The 12,579-nt window shown below is 34.4% G+C and overlaps 1 protein-coding gene across 1 annotated transcript; it reads left to right on the forward strand.

Annotated features, from left to right (window-relative positions):
* The first annotated feature begins 2,298 nt into the window (after positions 1-2,298).
* Positions 2,299-12,063, forward strand: LOC133689999 (phospholipid-transporting ATPase 1-like). Its single transcript, XM_062110130.1, has 9 exons — positions 2,299-2,547; positions 2,668-4,892; positions 5,353-5,692; positions 5,854-6,595; positions 6,768-6,891; positions 8,891-9,110; positions 9,727-10,185; positions 10,277-10,576; positions 11,606-12,063. Exons 2-8 carry the CDS (start codon positions 3,095-3,097, stop codon positions 10,476-10,478), a joined length of 3,885 nt encoding a protein of 1,294 aa, XP_061966114.1. The 5' UTR covers positions 2,299-2,547; positions 2,668-3,094; the 3' UTR covers positions 10,479-10,576; positions 11,606-12,063.
* Positions 12,064-12,579: the final 516 nt, after the last annotated feature.

A 12,579-nucleotide genomic window follows, 5' to 3' on the forward strand; every position in this document is an offset into this window, starting at 1 on the left:
GTGGGCGTATGAAAGGCTGACCTGCCTAGGCCTTTATTCATTTTTGTTTTTTTAAGGTCTAATGACATATTTTTCACTATAATAAAAGATGCGTCTTCTATTGTTCAAGTTTCTGTTTATCAAAAATCGATCTTCCACCTTTTAGGTCCAAACAAATTCATTTTTTTCAACTAAAATATCTAATAAACACTATAAGAAGCTTAATAAATTCATTTTTGATCTTTAACTAACATTTAATAGGTTAAAAAATGAAAAATCAATCTGAACCTACAAAAAAATTCTTTATTTATAATTTTTTTTCCAGTAAGATAAAGAGAAAAAAAGATCTAAATGAAACACTTTTTATGAAATAAAACTCATTAACACCAAGAACGACTTATTTTGTTGTTGAAAAATAGCAATTCTCCAACTTTCTCTTTTATTTGTTGTCTTCTAACGACTCTCTCTCCTATCTCATACTTGGATACTAAAATCCAAGAAAAATAAAGTTTGGGACCAAATCATTTAATTGCGAAACTAAAATGATCAAAAAATAAATTTGACAAAATCCCAAGGAACAAAGGCACCGACATAATTTTTTTAAAAGGCCTCCTGTTTTTTTTCCTTTTTGTTTTTTAATTTTGATCCCCTAATTTTTAATTTTTATCAAACAATAAAATCACATCCTTTTTCATGAAATCAAGCAACAACTTAATGACATGATATTTTTTTAGATTGAGATAATCACAAAAAAAAAAAGATTGAAACAAATTATCAACCTCGAATCCTAATAAACATAACATTGAAGGATCAAATTAAAAAAATAAAAAATTTGATGACCAAAGGAAAAAAAGAAAGAAAAGAAAGAGGATCAAAGTTGACATCAATTTTTTTTTAAAAAAAAAGCCCACCATTTTTTGTTTGTTTTGACTTTGGTCCCATTTCTTCAATCTCTTGCCGACAATAAAATTAAAATTTTGTTTTTAAAATTGAGCATCAACCTGATGTTATAATATTTTTTTAACACCGCACTTAGTATATAAGAAGCACATCAAAATAAATTACTAAAAAAAATAAAATTTAAAAAAAAAAGACTAAAAAAAGCACAACACTATGCTAATTCAAAATGTTTTTCCTCATAGTCCTTAATGATTATTTGATGCCTTTTAGTTATTTTTTAATAGAAGACTGCATGAAATAAATTTCTTATAAATGGATTAGTATTAGTATTTAAAAAGTTATTGGATCTCAAGAATAACAATGTTTTAGAAAAATATATTAAGTCAATTAAGTAATTGGCAAGTTAAGTAGAAAAATTAGCTCTACTTGTTTTAAAATTTTAAATTTTAGGCTCATTTTCCAATTTGTTTCTATGAGTTTAACTGCTTGTGATTTATCCCTAAATATATGATAAATAATCATTTTTCAATGTATCACTTTGTCATTTATTTCTATACAAACTAACAAAAAACTCCTCACAATAAAATTAGATACAACATAATTTAGTTTTAAATAAATAAATATGAAAAAATTATATTTTTTCAATCAATAATATTGGATATAGACATGCCATATGAAAGCATTTATATTAGTTGAAATGCTAACATACATTAGAATGATATATTATTGCAAAGAAATTAAAAGTAATTAAACTTATAATAAGGAAATATTGAATATTTAGTATAAAACAAGTTTCATTGCCTATGCTCTGAGTTTTTATTTTAGTTAGTGGATGATATTTTTTAAATTTTAATTTTTTATAAATTAAAATTTATAAATTAATAACACATTACATATTAACATATGCCAAAAAAGTAAAAAAAAATCGAATTATTTACAAGATTGTTTTTATATTCTCATTAATAACTAAAAAGCATCTATATTAAATATTATAATTTTTCTATTAAATTAAAAAAAAACATAACCATCACCCTCTTAACCCAAACTTAGATATCCAACAACAAAAAAAAATTCCAAATTAAATTGAGTTTAAATTTTATGACATGTTATACTTCATAACATTCTAATATAACATGTTAAGTTATCATTTTTTTTTTAAAAAAGAGTGATATGTTTAATTGTTACTATTTTATAATGCAATAATTATATTATTATGTTTAAAAATAAAAATATTTAATAAATGTTATGATGATAAAATAAAAATATATTATTTTAATTTTTATTTAAATAAAGTTATTCTATCAAAACTTTTAGATTATAGTGTTAATTTATTTTTAAAAAACCCTTCTCTCCCTCGCATTTTTCCTCCTTTCATCATCATCGAGCACCCCTGTCCCCTGTCCTTTTGAATTTCCTCTTTCTTTTTGAATTTCCTCTTTCTTCCTTTCTCTCTCTTTAAAATCAAACAACAAATCGTTTATTGTGTAATAAAAGAAAGATAGATCCGATCCGGTTCCATAAAAGACAACCTCTGTATTCCTCCTGTTCCTGCTTCTCTGTTGATTGTCCATTTTCACTATCATTTCGTTTTCAGTGCGTTCATCACCTTCGTTTCTCTAATCCCGAGACGATAAAGCCACTCTTTCTCTTCCTCGCTCTGTCGCTCTGGTATCTCTTTTTCCTCTTTTTTTTTTATTAATCAAATTTTGTTGTTTGTTAGTTGTAACAATTGAGTTTCTTTTTTCGATAACAACTGGGGTTTCCTTTGTTTGTCTTTTGTGTTCTCAGTTTTGGCTTATGTAAGAGGGAAATAAATCTCTGGAGATTTGTTGGTACTATCTGGATCGTTCAGGGATTTGTCGTCATTGAATTAAATCACAGGTTTTGTTTTTGTTTTTGTTTTTTTTATTGTTCTTTTTTGAAAACACCATTTGCAGTTCGGAGCTATTTATCAACTCTGAAACTCAATTTCTTGGTGAGAGAGACAACAAAAGAAACAAGGGCTTGTTGCTGTAAACAAAGATTGAAACTTTTGAATAGGTTTTAGATGTTCGAGGTAGATGAATAATTTGTTTGTTTTGTGTGTTAATGGGGTTTGCCAATTTTGGAAATAAATGGCTGTTTTGATTGGTTTCGATAAGGGATTTGTGTTGTTAATGGTAAAGTGGGCAAAGTTTTTATTTGATTCTCCAATGCGGTCATTGGAGGATTATTTATGACTTCTGGCTGGCCACTGCTTTTATCTTTGGATAATTCTCCTGTATCGGAGCAGCCATTGCCTCATCATTCTGGTAGTTTTAGTGCTTTGGGGGTGTCACGCCAGGATTGTTCTTTCAATACTTCTATCCTCCATCTTGCTCAAGGAGAGCCATTTGAGGTAGATTGTTCAGAGAAGGACGAAGGCAGGGCACACTTTTTTGGTGATACTAGATTCCGTAGTGTGAATCCAGTTGGAGAAAGTTTTGATTTGGTTGTGAATACAAAGAGGCTCTATTCTCTCAAGTCTGAGTTCTTTGAGGAAGTTCCATTGGAATGCCCCAAACAACGGAGCAAACACCTTGTATGGTGGGGTGCAACTGCTAGTGAAATGCTACATAACAACAATAACACAACCTTTTCAACTGGCTTTGAGATTTCTAGGGACTGTGGTAACTTGGGCAAGCCTAAGGGGAGGAGCCGCAGGAGAAGTGTGCAATTTGATGATGTGTTGCGCGAAGAAGATGCTCGGTTCATCTACATTAATGATCCGAGGAGAACCAATGACCAGTATGAATTCACAGGCAATGAGATCCGAACCAGCAAGTATACCTTGATCACCTTCTTGCCGAAGAATATTTTCATTCAGTTCCATCGGGTTGCTTATTTGTATTTCCTGGCTATTGCTGCTCTCAATCAACTTCCTCCTCTTGCAGTTTTTGGGAGAACAGTGTCCCTATTCCCTCTCTTGTTTGTTCTTTGTGTCACGGCGATCAAAGATGGATACGAGGATTGGAGAAGGCACAGATCAGATCGCAATGAGAATAACCGAGAGGCTCTAGTTCTGCAATGTGGTCAGTTTAGATCGAAGAAATGGAAAAAGATACGAGCTGGTGAAGTTGTGAAGATCTGCACTGATGAGACAATTCCTTGTGACATGGTTTTGTTAGGGACAAGTGATCCTAGTGGCGTTGCTTACATACAAACAATGAATTTAGATGGCGAGTCGAACTTGAAGACTAGGTATGCGAGGCAGGAAACGTCCTTAGCAGTATTGGAAGGTGGTGAAATTTCAGGGCTTATAAGATGCGAGCAACCCAATAGGAATATTTACGAGTTCACAGCCAACATGGAGTTCAATGGGCAAAAGTTTTCCCTTAGCCAATCTAGCATTGTTTTGCGTGGATGTCAGCTGAAGAACACTGGTTGGATAATAGGTGTTGTGGTGTATGCTGGCCAGGAAACAAAAGCAATGTTGAATAGTGCAGCTTCTCCTTCCAAAAGAAGCAAACTGGAAATTTACATGAATCGGGAGACACTATGGTTGTCTATTTTTCTGTTCATAATGTGTCTGGTTGTTGCGGGGGGAATGGGTCTCTGGCTTGCACGATATGAGGACCAGCTTGATTATTTACCTTATTACAGAAAGAGATACTTCACGCCCGGGAAGGATTATGGGAAAAGATACAAATTTTATGGGATTCCTATGGAGATTTTTTTCTCATTTTTGAGCTCTATCATAGTGTTTCAGATAATGATTCCCATTTCTCTTTATATTACTATGGAGCTGGTTCGTTTGGGGCAGTCCTATTTCATGATTGGAGACAGGCACATGTTTGATAGTAGTTCTGGCTCAAGGTTTCAGTGCAGATCCTTGAACATAAATGAGGATCTGGGTCAGATACGCTATGTTTTTTCAGACAAGACAGGGACACTTACTGAGAACAAAATGGAATTTCGAAGAGCAAGTGTAAATGGGAAAAATTATGGAGGCTCCTCGCTAACTGCTGAGCAATTGCTGGAAGAGAACATTTCAGGTAGTAAACCCTGCTCTACTTGGTTATCAGCTTCAATTCAGGATAGATTTTGTTGTAGTCTTGCTTCTTAAATCATGTATTAAGCCTTGGGATATGTTGCACTCATCAGCAGTTGCAACATTGACATATTGCACTCATCAGCAGTTGCAACATTGACATATTGCACTCACAGTGTATTATATTTCTGTTTTATTTTATGGATTATTGTCATGTCTTTCAAATTCACCTCTTTTTTCCACTATTTACAAGAACATACATGTTGGTAAATGTACTGCTTAGTCTGAAGCTTTTACTGCTTATTTTGATCTATGCATTATTTGCATTTATCATGCTTGTCAAAGATGATTGTGTAAATAATGTGTACTGTTCAGTTCGTGAGTGATTACTATAGATTTCATCATTGTAAAGCATGCTAGGATTTCATTATATATGACATTCCATTTTCCTTGACTGTTTACAGCTGCAACTACACTAAAGAGATGGAAACTTAAATCTACAATTACTGTTGATTCTGAGCTCTTGAAATTGCTGCACAAAGACTTAGTTGGAGATGAAAGGATTGTTGCACATGAATTTTTCCTTGCACTAGCTGCATGCAACACCGTGATCCCAGTCTGTACTCATGATGGATTTTCTAGTTGCACAGACAGTCAAATTTTTGAGGATGTAGAAACTATTGATTATCAGGGTGAATCTCCTGATGAGCAAGCTTTAGTTGCTGCTGCCTCTGCTTATGGTTATACTCTCTTCGAGCGAACATCTGGACATATAGTAATTGATGTTAATGGTGAGAAACTAAGGTACAAATCTCTCCAGTCCACACTTCATTCTCTAGCTATCATGCTTTATTTGCTTTTCTGAAGTTCAAAATTTAAACCATCTCTTTGATGTCATTTGAAGATACTTTTTATTTCTTATCAATGGAAGAAGTGGTAATAAATAGATCTTATGTGAAATTCAGGTTGGGTGTTATGGGCATGCATGAATTCGATAGTGTGCGGAAACGAATGTCTGTTGTAATCAGATATCCTAATGATGCTGTAAAAGTGCTGGTCAAAGGTGCTGATTCTTCAGTGTTGAGTATTTTAGCAAAAGTCTCAGGGAAGGATGATCATGCAAGACGTTCAGCAACATACAGTCATTTGATGGAATATTCATCACAAGGTTTACGCACACTTGTGATTGCTGCCAGGGATCTTACAGAGGAAGAACTTGAGCTGTGGCAATGCAGGTTTGATGATGCAAGCACTTCTTTGACTGATAGAGCAGCAAGGCTACGCCAAACAGCAGCTCTCATAGAGTGCGACTTGAATTTACTTGGTGCAACTGCAATTGAAGACAAGCTACAAGAAGGTGTGCCGGAAACCATTGAGTCCCTAGGGCAAGCAGGGATCAAGGTCTGGGTTCTGACTGGTGATAAGCAAGAGACGGCAATGTCTATTGGCCTCTCTTGCAAACTCCTGACACCAGATATGGAGCAAATTATTATAAACGGCAATTCAGAGAATGACTGCAGAAAACTTTTGTCTGATGCTAAGGCGAAGTGTGGTTTAAATTTATCAAACAAAGGAAGCCAATATTTGAAATGCAATGCTGAAATGGACTACCTTCAGAGGCCAGAAAGGAAGGAGGAAGTGCCACTAGCTCTCATAATTGATGGGAACAGTTTGGTATACATTTTGGAAAAAGAACTCGAGTCAGAGGTGAGAATCATTTTCCTATGTTTTACACAATGTATGGATTTGATTTTATACTGCACTTTCTAATTTCTGGCATTTGATACTTTGAGTTCCATCTTATTTGGAGCACACATAGCCTTGTTGGTTCAAATTTGATATATTATCAATAATCAGTTCTTTTATGATCTCTCTACAGCTTTTTGACATCGCAACTTATTGTAAGGTTGTGCTTTGCTGTCGTGTTGCGCCATTACAGAAGGCAGGGATTGTTGATCTAATCAAGAGCCGATCTGATGATATGACATTGGCTATTGGTGATGGTGAGTTATTTCCAAGAATTTTTATTTTGTAAGAAAATTGTTTGGGCTTGCTTGGAAAGTTGAGCATGGTGTCCTTTGTCACGGAAGGAACAATATTTAGTAGTTTCTGTCCTTCTCCTATTATAGGGTAAGCTCTATTTGGTTTTGTCAACTAGATTATTTGTTAGCTTTTAGTTTTGAAATATAATTTTTTTCTTATAATGGTTTGGATCGGTTTATTTTATGCATTTCTATTTTCATCTACAAACATGTATTGTTTGAAATAAAATAAAAAATACATACATCTAGAAGCTCTGCATGTTTTGTGCAGCCCAAATTCTTAGAATAACAGATGGGAGAAATGCCCCATCATTTAAGATCTGGATCAGTTTTTTTTTTTAAGCTCTTTTTTTCCCCAATTATTTAACTACAAACACTTGTCATATAAAGTAAAATAAAAACACCTACATCTAGTGAGTGTCCATTTTATTTGCAGCCCAAAACTTTAAAATAACAACCAAGGGTAATGCTCCATCATTTAACATCTGGCTTTGGCTTGGTTTGTCTCCCCTATTCAGTGTGTGGTGCTTAAATTAAATGTTATATACATCCTGTCACCTTGCACTGCAACCAAGCTCACTCCTTAGTCAGTTTTTGTGCCATATTGTGAAATATCATATGTATATGGTTTGTCTCATTTTTTTCACTTGATATAGTACATGATTAATAGTATATACACTTGTGTTATAGTAAGTATTGTTGTATAGATTTTTATATCCCTTTGATAGACAGTAGTAGATTCTTCTATTGACAAGCATAAAGAATAGTGCTTTAGTCAACTTTCTTCTTAATTTTCAGTTAGTCTAATGCCTGATGAGGGAATAAGGAAATATAAAGGGTAATTGGATGCATGACTGGAAAGTCACAAAAGCTACTATGCTTGGTTGCTAGTTTCATATACTAAGACTCATTTAATCACTTTTTAGGTATTTGATATTAAACAACAGAAAAGGCATCAGCTCTGAAGGACATAAATGTAATTATACTCAGACTATAAAGTACATAGCCTTTGTAAGGTTTTTTTTTTTTAAAAAAAAACTGCCTTCCCTTACTCATCATAACTATTTTAATGCTTTGATCACCAAATGGTCGTTCGAGGTAGTCAAGAGATTCTGAGGTATTAAATGTACTTGTGATGGTTCTAATTAGCTGTGATCTTTTGGACCAAAAACCCCTAGACTACGAGGCCAAGGAAGTAGACATGCAAATATTTGATGTCAAATCCACTTGCCTGAATGCTATGACTACACTTAATATCTTGTATGGTAACAATAGACTACCTGCACATGTTGGTCGTTTCTTAATCCCATCCTTTATTGAGTTAGATCTTAGGCCCTCTCTTGGTCACTACATTGCCTGCATCTACAATATTCATCATTAATTTTTGTAGGAAAATATTGTGACTTTAGGTTATAATGTTTGTGTCATCTTAGTTAGGTTTCCATGTTAGGGCAAACTACCTCTTTGTGATGCAACTCCAGTTTTGATGGCAATTAATATATGCATGAGACAATTGTTTGTCTCATACAGAAAATGTACAATTGAGAGAGATGAAAGGAGTCTATTAAGGGCACCACTCTTCCCCATTCTCATCCAGGTATGGTTGGAGGCCATATTTAGGTTAAAATGCCTTCGCCTAAAAAACATTTAGTGTATTTTATAGGATAACAAGGTATGTAAAACAGAAATAACTGACTATGAACTCAGATAGTTTAATATTTTTGTTGTCAATGCAGTTAGTGATTGTCCCTGTTCGGTTTTGTTTGGTATTTTAGAAAATTCTGTTTTTTGAAAAAAAAATTAAGATGAAATTATTCAGAGCTAAATCGAAAAACTCACTCCTACTTCAGCTGGTATCAATGGTTGAGTTTTTATGTCACTGAGCTATTTGTGCTCTTTAATGTGGATGCAAAAGCAAATCAATATCCTTATACCCTTTCTGAATATTGGCATTTTGTAGGAGCTAATGATGTTTCAATGATCCAAATGGCGGATGTTGGTGTTGGAATATGTGGTCAGGAAGGGCGTCAAGCAGTTATGGCATCAGATTTTGCTATGGGACAGTTTCGGTTCCTGAAAAGACTACTTTTGGTACATGGACACTGGAATTATCAACGCATTGGTTATTTGATTCTCTACAACTTCTACCGCAATGCTGTTTTTGTATTGATGTTATTCTGGTACACCTGAGTCCTTGGCACTTTATATCTTTGATTTCTTTCGGTTTGATGTTTGTTGATGAGATAGGTTTCTGTTCCTGGATTTAAATCATGAAATGGCTTAGAGTCAGACATGCATTAAACAATTAATCCTAAAATACTTACAATCTACGAGCAACGAGACACTTTACATGGCCGTTTGTTATTTCCTTGCCATTTTTTTGAGTTCACTTTGCATGGTCTGAAAAAAATTTGAGTTGGGGTTCTATTCTTTGTTTATCCAAAACTTTCTCCCTGCACTCGCTCCAACTTTAAGTTCATTGGCTGGGCCATGTTCAATTTAGAACTCCATTTTTGGTGAGGGTGGAGTGTAGCTTTCTTTGCTTTTCATTACCACTTCTAAAGTTTATGTTGAAAGTCACTTACTGTCTGGGCTATGTCCATTTATTTTTCAGGTCCTTGTGTAGAATTTACTTTGAAAAGATGTATGTTATGGATTAAATTCTAAACTACAAACTTTCTTTCTCTTTAAAATTCTAAGTATCATCTCTTGTTTTCTTTGATTTGTATACTATGCACATTTACTTGAAGTTTTGGTCCCGAGTCACTATGCGCTGTCTGTTTTCGGCATCTGTAGGTATATATTGTTCACAGCTTTTTCAACAACGTCAGCATTGACAGATTGGAGCAGTGTTCTTTATTCTGTTATCTATACTTCTGTGCCTACCATTGTTGTTGGTATTCTGGACAAGGACTTAAGCCATCGGACACTGTTACAGTATCCAAAACTTTATGGTGTGGGGTATAGACACGAGGCTTACAATATACGTCTATTCTGGGTCATGATGGCTGATACACTATGGCAGAGTCTTGTTCTCTTTGGCATACCCATCTTCATTTATAAGGAAAGCACAATTGATATATGGAGCATAGGCAATTTATGGACAGTAGCAGTTGTTATCCTTGTCAATATACACTTGGCAATGGATGTTCAACGTTGGGTTTCTATTACTCATCTTGCTGTTTGGGGATCAGTGATCGTTGCATTTGCTTGTGTGGTAGTATTGGATTCTATACCTATCTTCCCTAATTATGGGTTAGTATTATTGGTGTCCATGACAATATTTAGTGTGTTTTAATATGGGCTTTATTCAGATAAGCTAATGCATGCCATTTTCCTTTGCCAGGACCATTTACCATCTGACAAAGTTGCCTACCTATTGGCTCACCATTTTTCTCATAATAGTTAGTGCATTGCTCCCTCGTTTTCTATTGAAGCTTGTACATCATCATTTTTGGCCTTCAGACATTCAGATAGCAAGAGAAGCTGAGATACTGGGAAGAGGGCCTGATTATTGGGGATCAAAACCTGTTGGAAGTTCCAGCTGAGATGTAAATTACTTCATAGAAACGCACACTTGAAGATAGCTTTCATCAAGTTATCCCTTGTCTGGCTTTCCCGTAGCTGGAAGTTGTAAAGTTCAATGGTAAGCGTATGTTTGATTTAATTAGTCGCGGTAAAAATGGTATAAATGATCTCATGGTACATTAATTTAATTTTGATTTTCCTTAAAACAAATTCTTTGGGGAACATCAGAAATCATCCTTGTTGATGTAGTGGGAATGGAGTTGAGTTCTTGCTGCCTTGTAAATTTGGAAGATATGGAAACGAGTGTTGTAGTAATCTCATGCTTCGCCTTATGAGGTGTGTGTTCATTCAAAAACATTTACTTGTAAAGGTAATGTCCAAATCAAAGTTGAAGGGACATTAATCTGATAGGTTCCCTATGACATTTGCCAGCCTTGAAGTGTTGTTAGGTTGATTTCTGGTTTGAATTGGAGTGGCTTTACCATCAAGTAACCTGCATAAGAAGCTGACAACTATTAGGAGTTTGTTTTCTAATGTTTTGAAGAAAAAACATGATGTGAACTTTCCAAGTCGGGTTCCACCGACCCTTTATAACCCTTTAAATGGTGATGGCATGGGCATCAGTGTCGTGCTGGTGGCCTAAATCTTGGGGAGAAGTGCACAATCCACGTTGTTTTGAGCTTTGAAAAACTTATTAATTTTGGAAGTTATTGTAAGGCTTTATAAATGTTATTGGAAGGACAGATTTTAAGGTCTAGATCAACCAGTTGCAAATACCACTCTCCTTTCAAGAGCATCCCAAAACTCAGACGTTTTTCTTCACTCAATCATCCGTTTCTGTATAGATCGATAAGCCAAACCCTAGCTTCTTCGATTCACCATTTGCCAATCGAAACCCTAATTCTTTTCCAAAGAGAACAGCAATGCTTTTATGTCAAGTTATTGCTATGGTTATAAATGATGTAAACTGTTGTTGTGAGTCATGATTTTTGTTGAGGTTGTATATTATGGGATCCATAAGAGATGCTACAACAGACATGTAATGAATATGCTTTTTTTTTTTTTGTAATTGACCTATGTTTTTTTATTTGTTCTGTAAGTTGGTTTTTGTTGTCTTCTTGATGTTCTTCTGTTCTTGTGTCCTCAGATGAGTTGCACAAGTTCTTTTCACCAACATTGGAAACTGATCATGCATTGGACAACAAAGCAGCAAAACTATGTTATGGATAGAAAGGGAAGGCAGGATGGTTTGCTATGATCGGCTGGCACAAACAGTAACATTTCCATGATTTGATAGATGGAAAATAGTTGGAAAACGGCCTTTAGAGGATGGAGCTGAGGCAACTAAGTTGATTTTCATAGCAATGGTGTCAGCAGAAGTGAAATTGCCGAGAGTGAGTCAGAATTTGGAAATGATATCACAATGATGAGGGTCTATGGCCGAAAGAAGAGAAGGGAGATATAGACCAATACAAGAGCAGGGAGGGAAAGAAATGATGTATATAACAGTTCCATCTTCCATGTAAAGGGCAGGCTTGGCATTTTCTTCAGCACATTTGACCTAATGGAATGAGAAAAGGTAATTGATACCATGTTTTCCTTCAACTCTCCTTGCTGCTCTATCCATTTCTTTTACAGTTGAAAAATTATGACCAATCCTTTTTTACATTGAGGCCAAGACAAGACTATCTTTTGCTCTTCCCTAAAGTGATAAAGGGATGGTAGAGATATAGAGTGCCAATAATTTACTCGCAAATGATAGTTTGTGAACGCAAATAACACACCACTTTAAAGATATAGATTTATTCATTATTTTAGAGATATAGTTAAAAAGAATAGAAGCTCACTTCTCACAAGTAGATCCAAAATTGAGTAGGGTGGTTAAAAGGGCACATCAAAGACTTTTTTAATTTAAAATTTTAACCCAAAGACCCTTTAAGAAGTCTAGGGATCAATCAAAATAACTTCCATAAAAAATAGATAAATAATAAATAACACAACTTTTGACTTCTTAGAATGCAAATAGTCACATTAAAAAGCTTAATAAGTAAAAAAATTATAATTTCTTGTACATAACTCTAATGTATAGATAGTTAGATAATTTCTTGTGCATAAAAAGAG

Source organism: Populus nigra, chromosome 3 (genome assembly GCF_951802175.1).
Source record: "Populus nigra chromosome 3, ddPopNigr1.1, whole genome shotgun sequence".
Taxonomy (NCBI): domain Eukaryota; kingdom Viridiplantae; phylum Streptophyta; class Magnoliopsida; order Malpighiales; family Salicaceae; genus Populus; species Populus nigra.

Excerpts from the sequence above, each read along its gene's own strand:
- LOC133689999 (XM_062110130.1), top strand. The coding sequence starts at position 3,095 with ATGACTTCTGGCTGGCCACTGCTTTTATCTTTGGATAATTCTCCTGTA. Across the intron at positions 5,693-5,853 it reads GTTAATGGTGAGAAACTAAG|GTTGGGTGTTATGGGCATGC; the intron begins GTACAAATCTCT and ends TGTGAAATTCAG. Across the intron at positions 9,111-9,726 it reads TTTGTATTGATGTTATTCTG|GTATATATTGTTCACAGCTT; the intron begins GTACACCTGAGT and ends CGGCATCTGTAG.